The sequence below is a fragment of the Pipistrellus hanaki genome (genome assembly GCF_964339955.1).
Source record: "Pipistrellus hanaki genome assembly, chromosome: 3".
Taxonomy (NCBI): domain Eukaryota; kingdom Metazoa; phylum Chordata; class Mammalia; order Chiroptera; family Vespertilionidae; genus Pipistrellus; species Pipistrellus hanaki.
In genome coordinates, this window is record NC_140505.1 from 154,353,753 (window position 1) to 154,374,149 (window position 20,397).

Here is a 20,397-nt window from a genome sequence, read left to right on the forward strand (position 1 = left end):
AATGTTTCATATTCTTGGATTTAATAATAATTAATACTTATTGAACTCTTCCTGTATACCAGGTATTTCCTAAGCACTTTATATTTATAAATGTATTTAATCTTTACAACATTATGAGGAAGGTAACACTTTTTGTCAAAGAGGAGTCAGAACCACCATTTGTTGCGCTGTGCCTGAAGTTTAAGAAACTGTCCTAAGTCACAGTGTGCTGCAGCCAGATTTGTTCCCAGAAAGTCTGGTTCCAGAGCTGGATTTAATTTAAGTTTTAAGTCACTGATATATATTTTGTTTTTTCTCCTTTTGAGAGAGTGGGAGCAAGAAAACAAAACCAACCAACAAGAACAACAACAACAAAAAAACCCAAGTAAATGCAATTTTGGGAAAAGGGGATGATTTTTTTTCTTTCTTTCTGTATCATACAGCCCCATGAGGTATATATATATATATCACCCTCCTTTTACAGATAGGAACAGTAAGACAGAGAGAGGTTAAGTAGCTTTTTCCAAAACACAGCTACTTATGGCAGAGCTGGAATTTAAACCCAGGTCTTCTGATTCCAGAGCCCATTCACATTTAGATTATTGATTTTAAACATATTGCCCTAGAGGTGGAATTTTAGATTTATGTAAATAGAGTTGATTCTTGGCTTTGGCTTACCTGCTTACTATTCAATTTACTGTTCCATCTGTTTTCTAGCTTCCAAATATTTATAGCTGTCTCTTTCTTCTTTTTCTCCATCTTTGTGAATGTATGCCTCTAAAATGTCTTTATTATCATTTTAATGGCTTTTGGGGAAGGAATAAAATTAAATGGAAGTATTCAATCCGTTATTTTTACCTGGAATTTTCTTTTAATTCAGTTTTCTTAAATTGTATTTGTCCAGGAAATTATCCCGTTCATCTAAATTTTCAAATATAAAAGGAATAAAGAGCATTCCCCATACTATTCTCTTACTTTTAATCTCTCCTTTATTTGTATTTATATCTTTCATTCCTAATATTTTATTACTTGGTTTTCTTTAAAAAAATTAAAAAAAAGTTGTCTAATTAAATCTTTTTTTCAGTGAATCTGTTATCTCTTTTTGTCTATATATTTAATTTCTGTATCAACTTCATTCTTTGGGTTAGGCTTGTTTTTTATGTGTCATGTTTGAATTCATTAATTTTTCCATCTTTTTAAATTTCTAACATAAGCATGCCTCTACAAATTCTCTTCAGGAAACCTTTAAAAGTGTACAATATTGAATTATGATGATTATTATGGAAAAAAATGGGTGCATGTGGACAAGAATTCAAAAAGATTGGAAAAATTCAGGGTTTGTTTTATTGTTTAAAATTAGGAAGGCATTTAAAAAAAATTATTTTATTGTTTTAGTGCCTTTAAAGAGAAGCTTCATTTATCTAGATCAGTGGTCAGCAAACTGCGGCTCGCGAGCCACATGCGACTCTTTGGCCCCTTGAGTGTGGCTCTTCCACAAAATATCACGTTCAGGCGCGCACATACAGTGCGATTGAAACTTCATGGCCCATGCACAGAATTTTTTTTTTGTCTCTCAAATCTCAGTCATTACTGTTGATATTTGGCTCTGTTGACTAATGAGTTTGCCGACCACTGATCTAGATAATTAACTCGTACATCCCACTTTATTAATCCGAAGTTAAGTAAGTGAATTTTTACTCATTATGCAGAATTAGAGTAGATAAAGAAGGCAGATGGACTTTAACCTTTCCTTTTTGAGTTGATAAGATAAACTTAAAAAGCAAGCACAGCTTTGAGTTTAATGGCTGAATTTTTATGGTCTGTTGGCTTCATGTGGACTCGATGAGGCTGAGGTAATTGTAATTGCGGCAGGTACTCTATGGAGACGCAGGAGAAGATGCAGAATGCCACGCAGCCAAACTGCTCGAGGTCATCATTCTTCAGTGCAAAGGAAGGGGGATCGACCAGGTAGCGTCTGTGTGCAAAGCCCCTTGATGTTTACATTTAAAATTTACATTGCCGACTGACTTGTTTACCTTACGATGAAAATTTTAAAATTTTGGAAATTTTATCTTGTATTTTGCTTCGAAGGAGATACACAGAAAAATATGTAATAATTTAAAGGGCTATCAGGCAAATTGTAAAGGAGATAAATGTGTAAATGTTACACAATTGGATTTCCAGAGATTTATTTATTTATTTATTTAAAAATATATTTTATTTATTTTTTACAGAGAGGAAGGGAGAGAGATAGAGAGCTAGAAACGTCGACAAGAGAGAAACATTGACCAGCTGCCTCTTGCACACTCCCTACCTGGGATGTGCCTGCAACCAATGTACATGCCCTTGACTGGAATTGAACCTGGGACCTTTCAGTCTGCAGACTGAGGCTCTACCACTGAGCCAAACCGGTTTCAGCTGGATTCCCAGAGATTTAAACTTTCCTGTTTCTGTGTGTGTTATTCCCAGATTATTTTTTTAAAAACAGAAATGAATATTCTGTGTAAAAAAGAAAAGTTTTTTGTTTACTGATTTTGAAAAGTATTATAAATTTTAAACAAGTTTAACTTTTGATGCTATTGTGGTGTGATAATCAATTACTGAGAAAAAAGTGTTTAGGTTAAAACTATGGAGTCATCTCTTCTTTCAGGCCTATAACTTTTTATAACACCTTTACTGAGATAAAATTCACATACCATACAACTTACCTATTGAATGTGTATAGATTTACCTATTCTAGACCTTTCACATAAATGCAATTGCATGTGGTCCTTTGTGAATGACCTCTTTCTCTTAGCATAATTTTTTTTTTTTAAGCATTGGCTTTATATATATTTCAGAGAAGAAGGGAGAGGGAGAGAGATAGAAACATCAATGATGAGAGAGAATCATTGATTAGCTGCTTCCCGCATGACCCCCACTGGGTATCGAGCCCCCAATCTGGGCATCGAGCCCCCAATCTGGGCATGTGCCCTTGACTGTAATTGAATCCTGGACACTTCAGTCCATAGGCTGATGCTCTATCCACTGGGTCAAACTGGCTAGGGCAAGCATGTTACAATTCATGAACCTACATTGACATGTCATAATCACTCGAAGTCCATAGTTTACATTAGGGTTCACTCTCTCTTTTTTTTTTTTTTTTAATATATATATTTTATTGATTTTTCACAGAGAGGAAGAGAGAGGGATAGAGAGTTAGAAACATCGATGAGAGAGAATCATCGATCAGCTGCCTCTTGCACACCCCCTACTGGGGATGTGCCCACAACCAAGGTACATGCCCTTGACTGGAATTGAACCCGGGACCTTTCAATCCGTAGGCCGACGCTCTATCCACTGAGCCAAACCGGTCCTGGCTCACTATCTTTTTTAAAATAAATAATTCTTTATTGTTAAAAGAATTACATATGTTCCTTTCCCCCCCCCACTGACCCCCTCCAGCCCCACTCCCACCTTCCCACATTCCCACTCTAGGCCTTTAGCACTCTATTGTCTGTGTCCATGGGTTATGCATATACACATACAAGGTCTTTGAAGGTTCACTCTTGATGTACGTTCTAGAGTTTGGACACATTTATAATGACATATATCCATCCTTATAGTAGCATATACAGTAGTTTCACTGCCCTAAAATTCCTCTGTTCTGCCTGTTCATCCATTCTCCTCTGAAACTTTGATTTTTAAAATTTGCTTTTAAAATGAGCTTATTTTAAAACCTCAGAATTTTATATTATGCAAATGATTTCAGTCCATCCATTGTTACCAAAAATAATGATTGGAAAATATTTCTAATAAAATTAGTTCATCAATATGCATTTTTGAATTGGGGTCAGATTTTGCTTTATTGTACCAAGTCCACCCTGTTTTTCTTTTCTTTCTTTCTTTCTTTTTTTTTTTTTTTACTTATATAAATAGGAATTTTCTTTCTCAAGAGAAATCCTAATCACATAATGCTTATTCTCAGCCCTATTCACTTATCTCCCCAATTTGGTTTATTACCATAGTCCTTTTACCTTAAACATGGAAGGCTGAGTCCATGTTTGGATTACTGCCACAACTTGGGTGTGGACTCTTTAGGACAGTCTCCAGCTAACTGGACTCTGCTCTGAAAAGGGAAGGAGACTTCTGTCACTGCTCCAGCATCTCTCTTTGGCCCTTTCATCACTCTGTTTTTTGAGAATATAAATTAAGTATCTCTCAAAATGATTTAAATAAGCAAAGGTTTTATTGCCATTAAGGGTATCTTATTTATTGATTATACTTTTTTTTTTTAAACCAATATTCAGCTTTCTATAAGTTACTTGGTTTCTTTGTGTATGTTGATTCTCTGTTTGTGTTTTTCCTCTAGTGCATCCCACTCTTTGTTCAGCTTGTTTTGGAGAGATTAACCCGAGGGGTCAAAACCAGTGAGCTCCGGACTATGTGTCTTCAGGTTGCGATTGCTGCCTTGTACTACAACCCTGATTTGCTGCTACATACCCTAGAGAGAATTCAGTTGCCTCACAACCCTGGACCTATAACTGTACAGTTTATAAATCAGTGGATGAATGATACAGATTGTTTTCTTGGGTAAGTGTTTTCTTAATTTAATACTGCATTTCTTTTTCTGGAAAGTTGAATTTTTAAAAAGTACACATAATATTATATAAAAAGATAATTTTCATATCTTGAGAATTTTTACTGTATTGTTGACATATTTAATTTATAGAGGGTTAGGAATGTGTTTCACCAGTATAATCTAGTGGAATGAGTGCTGGCTTTGAAACTTAGGTATAGCTCTTCCCTATTGTTTTTGACTTGTCTATATTGTTACTAGGGACCTGTAGCAGGAAGATTCCTTCAAGAACAGGGCTTCTGGTGGGCTTCCCTCCCACCACCCCCACCTCATGCTTTTCCTCCCTCCGCCACAGGCCCCACCTGCCCCTCCCACGCTTTCCCTCTAGAAGCCGCCTTGCTATCCACTTTCCCTCCCTCTTCCTTCTATGCTGTCTTCAGTCTTCACTCCTCCCTCCCTCAGCTTATGCAAATCAACCTCCATCTTTGTTGGGCTAATTTGCATACTCGCTCTGATGGGCTGTGGGCGTAGGGAAGGTACGGTCAATTAGCATTTTTTCTCTTTTATTAGTGTAGATATCTCCATGTAACAAAAATTAAGTGTTCATCCTGATTCCATGACTATTAAATGTCTGTGGGTAAAAACATTATCAATGCAATCAAGTGTTAAGGAAGTTACCAGTTTGGGATATTGAACACCTTGCAGATCTCCAGGGAGCCTGTTCTCCAAGGTGAGATCAGGATTGCTAGTTGTAGGCCAGGTGCTGCCCTGGTATGAAAGTCTGTACTTGCTAGAGGCTTGGTGCATGAAATTTGTGCATGGGGGTGTGTGTCCCTCAGCCCAGCCTGCACCCTCTCCAATCTGGGACTCCTTCAGGGATGTCCGACTGCCCATTTAGGATTGGGCCTAAACGGGCAGTTGGGCATCCCTCTCATAATCTAGAACTGCTGGCTCCAAACTGCTCGCCTGCTTGCCTTTCTGATTGCCCCTAATCGCTTCTGCCTGCCAGCCTGATCACCTCCAAACTACTCTCCTGCCAGCATGATTGATGCCTAACTGTTCCCCTGCCAGCCTGATTGCCCCTAACTGCCCTTCCCTGCAGGCCTGGTCACCCCTAACTGCACTTTTTTGCTGGCCTGATCGCCTACAACTGCCCTCCCTTGCAGGCCTGGTCCCTCCCAATTACCCTGCCCTGCTGGCCATCTTGTCACAGCCATCGTGTCCACATGGAGGCAGCCATCTTTGACCACATGGGGGCAGCCATCTTTTGTGTTGGCGTGATGGTCAATTTGCATATTACTCTTTTATTAGATAGGATAGAGGCCTGGTACATGGGGGTGGGGGAAGGGGTTGGATGGTTTGTCCTGCAGGGTGTCCCGGATAAGGGTGGGGATTCTCTTGGGGTGTGGGGTGGCTTCGGCAAGGGGCCTGTGATGGTTTTCAGGCGGGCCACACCCCCTGGCGACCGAAGTGGAGGCCCTGGTATCTGAAATTTATTTATCTTCTATAATTGAAACTTTGTAGCCTTGAGCGGAGGTCAAGGCAGCCCAGGGCTATGGAAACTTGGCTTCCTTCATTACTGGGGGCAGCTCAAGCCTCCTGTTCTCTCCAGCTCCATGGCTGCCACCATTTTTGTTCGGATTTATTTATCTTCTATAATTGAAACTTTGTAACCTTGGAGTCCAGGGCAGGCCGAGGTATGTGGAAAGCTTGGCTTCTTCCATTGCCAGGGAAACCCAAGCCTCCTACTCATTCTGTGGCTGCAGCCATCTTGGTTGGGTTAATTTGCATACTTGCTCCTGATTGGCTGGTGGGTGTAGTGGATGTATGGTCAATTTGCATATTACTCTTTTATTAGCTAGGATGTGGAGCACTCACCTAGTTTTCTGATAGGAAAAGTCAGATTCCACCTCCAGTGACCCAACACATAGTAGTGACTGTGTTACCTTAGAATTGGAGCTAATTTGTTTAAAGCATTAGAAATAACGAATGTTCTTTTTAAGCTTTGTAAGATATCATTTGGAAAAGTGTGCTGGTGGGCAAAGACTTCCAGCAGGAAAAATAGTTGGGAGACTGCAAAGTGGTGGAGAAATAACGGAGGCCCAAATTACGATGGTAGAATATCTTTATAAACTGCTGTGTTTATTCCAAGTTATTCATTTTGGTAGGAAACTAGAATGTGGCTCTGCTTTAGATTTCTTATTAAATCCTAGAAGGGACGAACATATTTGAAAAAGAAATTGTGCTTCAAGTCGTCTCTAACAAAGATTTAGAGCGCAGGGATTTGGTCATTCACAATGATGCAGGTGGTACTCCTATCTCTTTATTAGCAGCCATAAACAGTTTTCCAAAGATAGAAAAGCTGGCTCAGCTATTGCATGGTCTGGGCATGCTTGGATTGTGCTTCCTTAGGTTCTTTAGAGCCCTACTTGATAATCATCTTTCCTGCTGTGATCCCCTTGACACCTGGTATGCACTACTACTGTGTTTCCCCGAAAATAAGACATCCTCCGAAAATAAGACCTACTTACAGGTTTCCTTCTGAGTGAAATATAAGGCATCTCCCCCCCCCCCCCCGAAAATAAGCCCCCCTAGGCTAAACATGAGAGATTTGGTCCACTGATTCTGAAAGAAATGGAATCACAAGAAATTCACCAGGAAATTCAGGAATTGGATTGTTATAATGATGTTCCAGAAGATGATGACATGATTGTCATTGAATAAATGAGTAAATTCTTGATACTGTAGGATTCACAGTTTGTCTGGTTTGTGTTGACAACTACCGTACTACCGTACCATATACAGGTAATAAATTTCCTTTATTTTCATTTAACAATAAATGTGTACCGTATTCTTCTTCATGGAAAAATAAGACATCCCCTGAAAATAAGACCTAGCGCATCTTTGGGAGCAAAAATTAATATAAGACACTGTCTTATTTTCGGGGAAACAGGGTAGTTAGGACTACATGAGTGAGAAAGCCCTCAGGGAAGTATGCTCCTGTTAGAGCATACTACTTTGGCAGTAGTGACTTGAATGGATCAAGCAATGCAAATAATGAAGAATAACAGAAGCTTGAAATATATCCATCATTGAGTTTGTTGTATATTATTCTCATTTTAAACAAATTGAATTACTGCAAATGAATTTTTTGTTCATGAAGAGTTTTAAATGTTATACCATACTAGGGGCCCAGGGCATGAATTCATGCACCTTGAAAGGAACTGCGGGCCATGAGGCTGTGGTGGGCAGAGGGGCGGGTCTCAGCCTATCCTCCGCGCCCCCTCCCGGCTCCTCTGGCCACGGCCTCCGATCCTCTCTCTGCTGGCAGCCCCACTCCCATCGCTGCTGCTCCCACGTGCTGATGGTGCCGGCCCCTCTTACACCCACTGATGGCGTGGAGCGATTAGGGCCGGCGCCAGCAGTGGGTGTGAGTGGGGCCGGTGCCTTCAATGGGTGTGAGCAGTGGCTGCTGCCCCAATCGCCCCTCAGGAGCAGGGGGAGGTGGAGAAGCCCTGAGGAGCGATCAGGGCTGGCAGCCACCACTCGCACCTGCTGACGGTACTGAGCAATTGGGGACAGTGCCAGGCGCCAGCAGCAGATGTGAGTGGTGGCTCTAGCACTGGCAGCGGATACGAGTAGGGCCGACTCCAGCAGCAGGTGTGAGTGCCCAGTGGGACTGTGGTTTGCAGGAGGAAAGAATTTTCAGTAACCACCAGAGGCTCTCCTAAGGGCAGTTAGGGGTGACCAGCGACTGGCACCCCACCTTGATCTGGCACCCCATCTCACCTGCTCCACCATTCTGCCATGGCCTATACCTGCCATGTTCCACACTCTGCCTCCTGCTGCCAATGCCTGCTGTGTTCCATGTACACCCCTGGTGGTCAGCGACTGGATGTTTGGCTGTTTGGTCAATTTGCATATTAGGGTTTCATATATATATATATATATATATATATATATATATATATACATATATAGTAGTCTTTTTATTCTTAATATTTTTAGTTTCAAACAACTTAGAGGAAACATTTAGTAGAAAAAGTATGTAGTGTACATTGGTAAAACTTCTTTCCTTCATAATTTAATTTTCCTTGTCTTCTGTTATAGTAGTAGACATTTAATTGATTTACTTACAGATGTTAAGTTCAGTGTATTAGATACTGAGTTTTTGAAATAAGTTTTGGCACTTGGGATTAGTGTAGAGTTTATCTGACAAAAAAGACCAATATAATAAAGACAAAATTTAAGGGACTCTTCCATTTTTCTCATGGGATAAGAATTTTATGCTGTCAGATATAGGTATTCCTGCTTTACCAGGTCAGCAGAGGAGGGCAGTTGGGGGCAACTAGGCCAGCAGGAAAGGCAGTTAGGGGGGGACCAGATCTTCAGGGGAAGGCAGTTAGGGGGTACCAGGTCTGCAGGGAGGGTAATTGGGGCGGACCAGGCCTGTAGGGGAAGGCAGTTAAGAGTGACCAGGCAAGCAGGGAAGGGCAGTTAGGAGTGATCAGGCCAGCAGGTGAGAGTAGTTGGGGTGGGGGGGAGAGGGACCAAGCCTTTGAGGGAGGGCAGTTAGGGTGCCTGGGCCAGCAGGGGATGGCTGTTGGGGGCGACCAGGTCGGCAGATGAGGGTAGTTAGGGTTAACAGTCCAGCAGAGGAGGGCAGTTTGGAGCGACCAGGCCAGTAGGGGAGGGCAGTTAGGGGTGACCAGGCCAGCAAGGGAGCAGTTAGGCATTGATCAGGCTGGTAGGGGAGTGGTTAGGGGGTGATCAGGCTGGCAGGCAGAGCAGTTAGAGGCAGTCAGGCAGGTGAGCAGTTGGGAGCCAGCAGTCATTGATTGTGAGAGGGATGTCCATCTGATTGTTTAGGCCCGATCCTGGTGGGATCGGGCCTAAACGGCAGTAGAATATCCCTCGAAGGGTCCCAGATTGGAGAGGATGCAGGCTGGGTTGAGGGATACACCTCCCCCATCCCCACCCCCCTTGCACAAATTTCGTGCACCGGGTCTCTAGTTTATAATAAACATAAATTGATAATACAGTAAGATTCACTATATGAATTGCTGACTCCCATAGACCTTTGATGATAATTAGTTTACAAAACTTAACTTTTACATAGGATTTCATAGAATATAAATTGGGGGATATCTCTATTAATTTCAGTGACTGCACTTAGAAAACACCTTAGACATTCCTTTTTTAATTTCTTCAGCATTTGTCCTCATTCCTCACATGCACATTTATTTTTCCTTCATAATTTGTAGGCATCATGACCGGAAGATGTGTATAATAGGACTGAGTATCCTCTTGGAATTGCAGAATCGACCTCCTGCAGTAGATGCTGTGGTGGCACAGATTGTGCCCTCAGTTCTCTTCCTTTTCCTTGGCCTGAAGCAGGTCTGTGCAACCAGACAACTGGGAAACCAAGGAGATCGCTTAAAAGCAAAGAAAACTGATATAGAAGAAAATGGTAAAGCCTTCTAATTGCAGTGAATGCTACAATTGAATTTTGTTTGAGCTTGTATTTTCTTTGAATCTTAGTCTTTTTAAGTTATTAAACAGATTTGTATTCTTTGGCCTATTGCACATTTAACAGATAGTTTGGATTTGGTTGACTTAAATTATATCATGTGATATAAATTTATATTTGTTCACTTTTGACACATGATTTATTATTGAACCTTGTGAATGTTGTTACACCCTGGGAAATACATTTATAACAAGCTTAAATGATCTTGACAACAAGTTAACAACCCAGTATTTATTTATCCATCCCAATAATCTCAGTGAAGGCAGCAGTTATGAGTTAAATGAACTATTAGACTTAGAAGTGTCAGTTTAGCAGATTCATACAGAGTGCCTGGTTTTTGAAAAATGACTCTCAGGTAACTCGTCATCAAAAATTATAATTGGGAGAGATTTGTGATTTACATATTATATCTATAATAATAAAAGCATAATATGCTAATTAGACTGGATAGCCGAATGACCTTCCCTATGACCTTCTGGACAAAGCCGCGGCTGTGAGGGTTGAGGCAAGCTGCTATGGCTGCCAGGGCTGAGCCCCTTGCACGAATTTTGTGCATCGGACTTCTAATATTTAGAATAAAATGTATAATGAAGGTGATTTACTTACTTGAGTCAGAATAAAATTGTTAAGTCAGGAAAATTAGATCTTGGCCTGTTTGATGCTCAAATGATTAGAGCTTGGATGGGAGGGTTTTGGGTTTGATTTAAGGGCACATACTTGGTTTCAGGTTCAATTCCTGGCCCTGGTCAGACTGTGTGTGGGAGACAACCAATCGATGTATGATATTTCTCTTTCTCTCCCTATCTTTCTCTTCCACTCTCTCAAAAAATTAATGGAAAAGATATCCTCTGGTGAGGATTAACAACAACAAAAAAGAAAAAGAATATTTTAGTTAATGTTTTTTAATTTTTATTTTTTAAAATATATTTTTATTGATTTTTTATAGAGAGGAAGGGAGAGAGATAGAGAGCTAGAAACGTCGATGAGAGAGAAACACCGACCAGCCGCCTCTTGCACACCCCCCACCAGGGATGTGCCCGCAACCAACCTGACCGGAATCGAATCTGGGACCTTTCAGTCCACAGACCGACGCTCTACCACTGAGCCAAACTAGTTTTGGCAAATTTTAGTTAATGTTTTTGTAAGACTTCTTACAAGGGCCCAGGAAGTACTATTATCTAACTCCAAATGGAATTTTTCCTCTTCTGGTTAAAAACAAAAAATTTTATGGAAAAAATACAATTTTATTTTTGATGCTAAATTCTATGGAACTTCTTTTGCAGTAATGTTCCTTTACTAGAAGTTCCCTCCCCCTCCCCCCCAGCTAAGTATATGCCAACAATATACTTAGAACAATATATAGTAGAATTTTTTTTACAATTTTTTACTATGTTATGATGCTCTCTTTCTAATTTCTTGTATTGCCCACTTTTTATTGGCTTATAATTGACTAGAGGTCTGGTGCATGAAATTCATGCATGGAGAAGGGGGAGTGTCCCTCAGCCCAGCCTACACCCTCTCCAATCTGGGACCCCTCAGGGATGTCTGACTGCCCTCTCACAACCCAGGACTGCTGGCTTCCAACTGCTCACCTGCCTGCCTTACTGATTGCCCCTAACTGCTTCTGCCTGCCAGCCTGATCACCCCTTAACCACTCCCATGCCAGACTGATTGATGTTTAACTGCTCCCCTGACAGCCTGTTTGCCCCCAACTTCCCTTCTCTGCGGCCTAGTGCCTCCCAACTGCCCTCCCCTGCTTGCCTGAACACTCACAACTGCCCTCCCTTGCAGGCCTGGTCAGTCCCAACTGCCCAACCCTGCTGGCCATCTTATAGTGGCCATCTTGTGTGTTGGAGTGATGGTTAATCTGCATATTACTCTTTTATTAGATAAGATAGAGTCTTGGTGCATGGGTGGGGGTCAGCTGGTTTGCCCTGAAGGGTGTCCTGGATCAGGGTGGGGGTTCCCTTTGGGTGTGGGGTGGCCTGGGCAAGGGGCCTGTGGTGGTTTGCAGGCTAGCCACGGCTCACAGCAACCCAAGTGGAGGCCCTGGTATCTGTTTTTTTTTTTTTTTTTTTTATCTTCTATAATTGAAACTTTGTAGCCTGGAGCAGAGCCAAGCCTTCTGCTTGTTCCGTGGCGGCAGCCATTTCTGTTGGGATTTATGTATCTTCTATAATTGAAACCTTGTAGCCTGGAGTGAAGGCCTGAGCTGGCCAGGGCTTCAGAAGGTTGGCTTTCTCCATCTCCGGGGGCAACCCTAGCCTCCTGCTCTTCCAGCTCAGTGGCTGCTGCCGTTTCTGTTGGAATTTATCTTCTATAATTGAAACTTTGTACCCTTGAATGGAGGCCTGGGCCCACCAGGGTGTGTGGAAAGCTTGGCTTCTTCCATTGCAAGGAAGCCCAAGCCTCCCTCCTGTTCTCTGTGGCCGCAGCCATTTTGGTTGGGGTTAATTTGCATACTCACTCTGATTGACTGGTGGGTGTAGCAAGTGATGGTTAATTTGCATATTACTCTTTTTAATATAGGATATGACTTGAGGGAAATTTTTCTGCAGTACTCCAGACTTTCTTGTTGAATTTCTTACTAAAGTATAGAATGATTAACTGTCAAAAGTATTTCTTGCTATCTTTGTAATTACACTTTTGCCATATATACACATGGGGTCAAAACTGTGATTTCTTGCATTATTTCTAAAACTACCATGCAGTTTAATCTTGACATTTACTATCTATTGCTGATCTAACTGATTGGAATAGATCAACACTGAAAACAGAAATAGAGTCCATAGTGATAAACAATTCATCTTCTGACTTTTCAACCCAAAAGTAGCTAACTACCTATTTTATTTTTCCTTCACATTTCTATATTTTTTCTGTTGCTATTAGCATAAATGACCTCTTCACTCAAACATTTCTGAGCAATTCATAATCAACTTAGTTAATTGTTGAGATTCTCAGTGGGAGCGCATTGTTATTTAAAACAAAACCAGTGTGGCTCAATGGATAGAGCATTGGCCTGCAGACCAAAAGGTCCCAGGTTCGATTCTGGTCAAGGGCATGTACCTTGGTTGCAGGCACATCTCCAGTAGGGCGTGTGCAGCAGGCAGCTGATCAATGCTTCTCTTTCATCGATGGTTCTGACTCTTTCTCCCTCTCCGTTACTCTCTGTAAAAAAATCAATAAAATATATTTAAAAAAACAAAAACAAAAACAAACAAAAACATACCAAAACACATTATATACTTAGTCAAGTAATTACATATATCTGTAGAATCACTAGCGGTGTGAAATCTGAATTTTTAATGATACAGGTGTTACTCTGTTGTGTTCAGGGACCATCAGCAGCATTGCCATTGGTGACATCATAAAAGTTAAAGTTTCAGATTAAAAAAAAATAAAACACATGTACTGAATGCACATTCATTTTACATCTTTTTTGACAAAAAGTTTATTTGTGTATCTGTAATTAAGTAATATTTTATATTAATGAACATGAGGCTGCCATAACCAAATGGTAGTAATGTTCAGCTGGACCACAGATTTAGGCATAGCTGGAAATTGTTTTCATTGAGGAGGATAAAATCATTTTCAAGTTAGCAAGCTACAATTAAGATAAGGTTTATTTTTATAATTTTATGTGAAATTATGTGGTAGTTTTTCTATTTCCAGAATGTCTCTTTATAATTTATTTTCTTCTTTGGAATTTTATATTTTGTTTTTATATGCTTTGATTCCTTTTCAATAATGAATGGATTCACAGAGGAGATTTCAAGTGATGAAGAGGAAGCAAATATAACTGCGCAAGCCATGCAGTCTAAGAATGGGCGAGGTGAAGAAGAGGAGGAAGATGATGATGACTGGGATGAAGAGGTCTTAGAGGAAACTGCCCTTGAGGGATTCAGCACTCCACTTGACCTTGACAATAGTGTGGATGAATATCAATTTTTTACCCAAGCTCTGCTGGGTATGTCTTTATTTCCTAAATCTTAAGATATTTTTTCTCAATTATTTCTTCATTCCCCTTTGTTAGAAGTTTTGGGGTTGTTTTTTTTTTACTATGTAAGCAATTTATCAATTTTGTACAGCAAGGGACACTATGCTAGTAAATACATTTAAGGACTTATAAAAGATTGGGATAAAATATTTAGCATATACATATATTATGCTTAAAATCCACACTTAACTATAACCTTCTACAAATGAATGAGACCAAAAACCCAGTATAAAAATGGGATATGAAAATGGAAAATTTATACAATGTAAATAATAAATCAATGAAAATGTTTAGAAAATTATAAAATCATAATGAAAAATTTTTATTATTATAGATCTTTTTTTTTTTACTTTTTACATTTTTTAAAATTAAATTATTATTTTTGTACATATACCAATGCTATTTAAAAAAAATATATATTTTATTGATTTTTTACAGAGAGGAAGGGAGAGAGATAGTTAGAAACATCAATGAGAGAGAGTCATCGATCAGCTGCCTCTTGCACGTCCTCTAGTGGGGATATGCCCACAACCAAGGTACATGCCCTTGACCGGAATCGAACCCGGGACCTTTCAGTCCGCAGGCCGACACTCCGTCCACTGAGCCAAACCGGTTTCGGCTAGATCTTTTCGTTTTATAGTTACACTAGAGGCCTGGTGCATGGATTTGTGCACTGGTGGGGTCCCTCAACCAGGCTGAAACCGGCTCTTCAACATCCCCTGAGGGGTCCCTGGTTGCAAGAGGGCGGTTCTTGGGTGACACAGCCTGGAATCTGGCTCCCTCCTCTCTGGTTCTGGGTGCATCACCTGAGAAACACAGCTGCTAAGTCACTGCAGCTTGACAGCTCCTGCCTTGAGCATCTGCCCCCTAGTGGTCAATGTGCAACATAGCTACCAGTTGGCCGGTTGAATGGTTGGCCGGTCGCTTATGCTTTTATATATTTAGATAGTATTCCTATGATTATGTCATAATTTATTTCCATTGATAAACATATGAATATTTCTAGTTTTTTTTTTTTTTTTTTTTTTTTTCTATTATAAAGCAGTATTACAGTGGGCACTCTTCTGTATAAAATATTATGACCAACAAGGTAATGCTAGCATATGATAAACTGATAAACTGGCATTATTTAGTGTTGCTACAATACTGTATGCTTTGTTGAAATTTAGCAGGAACAAGAGGTAGAGAGTCTAGGGAAGGACATTCCGAAGCACAGGGAAAATAAGGGCGTAAGTGTGGAGATAGGAATAGGGCGGGGATGCTCTGAGGGAGTCGCTTCCACACATGAGTGGGCATCATTATGAGCAGAAGCTTTTAGGTCTTGGGTGGGATCTTGGGATATGTATTTTAAAATGCCCCTCAAGTCATCTTTGGATCAGTATGCGATGGAAAGAAGCGCATAGGTGAAAGACGAATAAAGCAGCAGAGAGGATTGGGTGTGAAGAGGACATGGTTAAAGATATTGGGGATTTATAGTGTTTGACTAGGAGAATCTTGGAATTCTGATGGAAATAGGGGAGTGAAGAGAGGTTGGGAGGTAAAATGTTAAATTTGTTTTCAGTTGTACTGAATTTGAGGCAAGTTATCCAAATGGGAAGGTCCAGGATGCTTAGGGAATGATTTTGCTTAAAGGTACAAGTTTGAGTTCTTGGTATAGGCTTGATGCTGAAGCTGCAGGTAGTTTGAGAATTCTGGAGGACAGTGGTAACCAGAGGGTACAGGTGTTTCCCAAGATTTGGATTTTAGGGAGCATTCATAGTTGGTAAAACCCTACGAAGAAGAGGAGATGGTGAAGGAGGCAGAGAACTAGGCAAAACAGGATTTTTGATGTTTGATAACCTTCACATAGTTGTCTACTGAAAGGGTCCTCAGAAATAATCCATTGTTGGAATAAGTTACATTACCTTGTGTTTGTCTGTACACTTCCCGTCTCTCCCTGTCTGCGGTCAGTTCATTATAATTAGATCTGTCATTATTGTCTGAAATAATAGTCACGGGGCTCCCTTATCTTTTCCCCCTCCACCTACCACCTTCCCTCCAAATGCAACAGCTGTGCAGAATCGGGACGCTGCCTGGTACCAACTGCTGATGGCCCCGCTCAGTGAGGACCAGAGGAGAACGCTGCAGGAGGTGTACACCCTGGCAGAGCACCGGAGGACGGTGGCAGGTAGGCCAGTGTGGTTCTCAGATGAGTGTGCATGGGTTAGAGTGCACCTACAATCAGCTTTTAAATGGTTAGAGGCCAGCCTTTCAGGACAATGAGTTATTATTGTATGGTCTTTTTAAACTCATGGTATCTTAACTTTATAGAACACTGTGCATTAATATGTGTCTCTTTTTATATTTTATTGATTTTTTTCAGAGAGGAAGAGAGAGGGATAGAGAGTTAGAAACATCGAGGAGAGAGAGACATCAATCGGCTGCCTCTTGCACACCCCCTACTGGGAATGTGCCCGCAACCAAGGTACATGCCCTTGACCGGAATCGAACTCGGGACCTTTCAGTCCACAGGCCAACGATCTATCCACTGAGCCAAACCGGTTTCGGCTAATATGTGTCTTCTAATGGTAGAGTCATTCATATCCTCATCCTGTTTTGGAACTAAAGGTAAGACGTGAGGGTTGGAATGAGTCTTGCTGAGGAGAGTGCATTGGCTGGATCACCCTCCTAAATGTCTTAGGCACAGATGACGAGAGGCGCTTTTTGAGTTCTTGCAAGGAGCTTGTATTCGTAGAAATGAAACTATTCATTTCTGTTTGTTGGACTTTACATGTTGGTGATTCTTGTTGATTTTCAGTTTTTGAGCTGGAGACATTTTATGTAGATATTATTATGGTCACTACTAGGAAATCAATGGAAAAGATTTTGTAATTACAAAAATATTTTTCTAAGAAACATCATGGAATAGGCATCTAGAGTTTAGAACCCAGGTTTTATTTATTTATTTTTTAAAAATATGTTTTTATTGATTTTGAGAGAGAGGAAGGGAGAGGGATAGAGAGATAAAACATCCATCGATCGGCTGCCTCCTGCACTCCCCCTACTGGGGATTGAGCCAGCAATCTGGGCATGTGCCCTGACCGGGGAATCAAATCTGAGACTTCCTGGTTCATGGGTTGAAACTCAACCATTGAGCCACACTAGCTGGGCAGGTACCCAGGTTCTCTTCATTGACTTAGATTTTCAGTGCTGCACAGATCCTCTTCCTGGCAGGAGAGGTCTGGGGGTCCTTTCAGCAGCAGAGATCATAGAGCTGGCAGAACTCAACTTTGAGACTTGTTTTCATTTTGCTCATTGTTAGCAAACAGTTTTTCCATGATGGTAAACATAATTACTTACTGCCCTGGGTCTGATAAAGCTAATCTCTAGTAGGACACTTAATGCTGTGAGTGACATTGCTTCACAGTGCTAAATATACAGAATCTGGCTCCTTTGAGGTGAATTCCAACTTTGCACTTTAAATACTCTTCTTCTTTCCCCCTTTCTCTTGGCAAATGCTAGAGGCGAAGAAGAAGATTGAACAACAGGGAGGCTTCACCTTTGAAAATAAAGGCGTCCTCTCCGCATTTAACTTTGGGACTATGCCCAGCAACAACTGAAAGATGGAACAGCCACCGACAAAGACCACGTGTCATCGGGAAATTTCACTTCACCAGGGGAATGCGGAATCAAGGGGAGGAAGGGGTGGGAGCTGCTGTTGGCACCATCCTGCTGTGCCAGTTACTGCCTGGCATAGGGCAGTACTTTTATCCACTTTCCCCTTTGACCTTTCTCACCCTGAAATATGTATTTTAAGCAGCTACTGTAATGTATGAAATTAAAGGAAAACAAAATCATTGGACTGAAAAGGACAAATCATATGCTCCAAAGGATGAATGACCAACGTGCGTTTAGAGGATTGGATCAATTGCACGTCTCAGGTTTTTGCCACGCAGAATCAGTGGATTTATGCAGATAACAGTGCCTTCTGTTGTACATGAATTATCTGAAAACATTTTTTGGAGTGCATTGCAATTTTTTTAAAGCATAAAACATATTTCTAGATATAATGTAAACTTTTTGGCGCTATGTTGACTTATTCTGCATTTTACTATGTGAAGTTACTGTTAGGCAGTTAGCTCCAACTCACTCTGGTTTCAAAAACGTCACTGCTCCCCTCGCTTACCCAGTGGCAGGGCTTTCTTCAGGGGCTGTCACGTATGCACTTGCTCTGGGTTTTCATAAGATATTTTGTGACTGTTCTAAGCAGCGTCTTATTCCCTCTCCCATCATGCGTTTCAGCCCTGAAAGGGTGGTATTTCTTTTAGAGGCAGCAAATATGAATATCAGTTTTATTTATAACCTGATCAGTTCAGGACTGAAAAATTTCTTGGTGGCAAGTGGTAGGGACTCTTCAGTCAGTGGAATAAATAAGTCCAAGTATATTCTGAATCATGTACTTAATGATGGAACGAATTGATAGTCATCCTAAAGCACATTGGACTTGTAGAGAAAAGGAGCATGCTATGTTTCAGGATGGGGCTTGCATTTTTAATAACTCATCATTCCAGCTGTGTTCAACCCGGGTCCAAAGCATTTTGTAACAATGTTTTTTATCTAGGAAAAAAAAGAGACCCAAATCTAACTTGTTGCTTTCTCACACATCTGTATTTTCTCCTGCCTAATTCATTCTAGTCTTTATTATAGCTCAGTTTGGCTTCTTATATTTTTCAAGGGTCAGGGCTGTTGGTCAGCTGCACTCTTAGATGGTAATGATGTAAGAAAGCCCATTGAAAATATTGCAGATGAAAATGACAGCTGTTTTTCTGAGCTGATTCAAGACCAGAACATGGGTCATAGTGTTTTCATTCAGTAAAGTTAAAGTGTTTCTTTCAGAACTTAATATATTACTGTATATGACACAGTTTTCCTGTTTTGTGAAAAGTCTGCAGCTGATATTTGCCATCAGCAACTGGAGGAATTTCTCCAGGTGCTTCTCATTGTACCGTCTCTTATTAACTCTTTTTAGAATTTCAGATTATTTAAGTAGTTTTTATAGAATTGGCCCAAGAAGCCATGCGTTTTGGAGCTAAATGATCTCCTTTTATCCTCTGTCCCTCTCTTCCCCAGACGTTGACGGTGAATATGCCAGCTGATGGCTATAAGAGAAGGATGGCGTTGGGGGGTGAGGAGGGGAGGAGAAACCCTTATTCTTCTCATGCCCCAAATCTGTGGTCGGCAAACTACAGCTCGCGAGCCACATGCGGCTCTTTGGCCCCTTGAGTGTGGGCTCTTCCACAAAATACCACAGCCTGGGCCAGTTTATTTTGAAGAAGTGGCAGAAGAAGTTTAAGTCTAAAAAATTAGGCTCTCAAAAGAAATTTCAATCATTGTACTGTTGATATTTGGCTCTGTTGACCAATGATTTTGCCGACCACTGCCCCAAATCATTTAATTTTAACATAAATAATATGCCTTCGCACTGGACTATCAAAGGCATGTGATTGCATTTTTGTAATGTGTTGTCTCCTGCAGTATTAAAGGGAAGTACTTGTGAATGTGTATCATCCCATCCTGTTTTTGAAGCCAGGGTAGTTGTATAATTTTGTTACCAGCAGTGCTAACCTGAATGTGATCTGGCTCTCTCGGACATGCAGGAACTTATATGAATGTACTGTAAAGTAAAATGCGGGCTGATCCCCAGGATCCTGAACTTTTCTGTGCGTGATGTTTGCTGAAATGTGGCAGGTCATTCAAACCCCATAGTGTTTCCCTGACTCCTGGGGGACCTGGCGCAAGGCGGCTCTCGGTCTGGGAGGTAATCAGGGCCCATCAGGAGCGGCTAACGGGAGGGGGGGGGAGGGGCCATCTCCTAACCCAGGATGCATGCCTGAGTGTGACAGAAGCTCTGGCAAAGCCAAGGTCTCTTCCAGGGCAGGACCTGGAGGGAAAGGAGGTGCTCGAACTGGAGCCATTTTCTAATGGGCCGCCATCAAATTGGGAGCCATCGCAACCGAGTGAAATGGTACATGTGGCCCTTTAATTCTAAAATCCTTACCTAGCATGGCCTTGAAAGCGTGGTATTATAGTTCGTTCGGCTCCTTCCCACTTACCTTTTCTGTTAAGACCACACAGAACTAGTAAGTTATTAAGCAGGAAATTTTTTTTTTTTTTACAGAGAGGAAGGGAGAGAGATAGAGAACTAGAAACGTCGATGAGAGAGAAACATCGACCAGCTGCCTCTTGCACATCCCCTACCAGGGATGTGCCCGCAACCCAGGTACATGCCCTTGACCGGAATCAAACCTGGGACCTTTCAGTCCGCAGACCGACGCTCTACAACTGAGCCAAACC

The 20,397-nt window shown here is 41.1% G+C and overlaps 1 protein-coding gene across 2 annotated transcripts in view; it reads left to right on the forward strand.

Annotated features, from left to right (window-relative positions):
- IPO8 (importin 8) overlaps positions 1-19,756 on the forward strand; it is a 58,485-nt gene extending 38,729 nt beyond the window's left edge. For both annotated transcript variants that reach the window (XM_084877845.1, XM_084877846.1), the window contains 6 exons: positions 1,852-1,947; positions 4,331-4,551; positions 9,802-10,007; positions 13,831-14,034; positions 16,115-16,231; positions 17,566-19,756. In XM_084877845.1, the coding sequence (XP_084733971.1) occupies positions 1,852-1,947; positions 4,331-4,551; positions 9,802-10,007; positions 13,831-14,034; positions 16,115-16,231; positions 17,566-17,663 (942 nt within the window). In that variant the 3' untranslated portion in view covers positions 17,664-19,756. The remainder of the gene's footprint in view (positions 1-1,851; positions 1,948-4,330; positions 4,552-9,801; positions 10,008-13,830; positions 14,035-16,114; positions 16,232-17,565) is intronic.
- Positions 19,757-20,397: the final 641 nt, after the last annotated feature.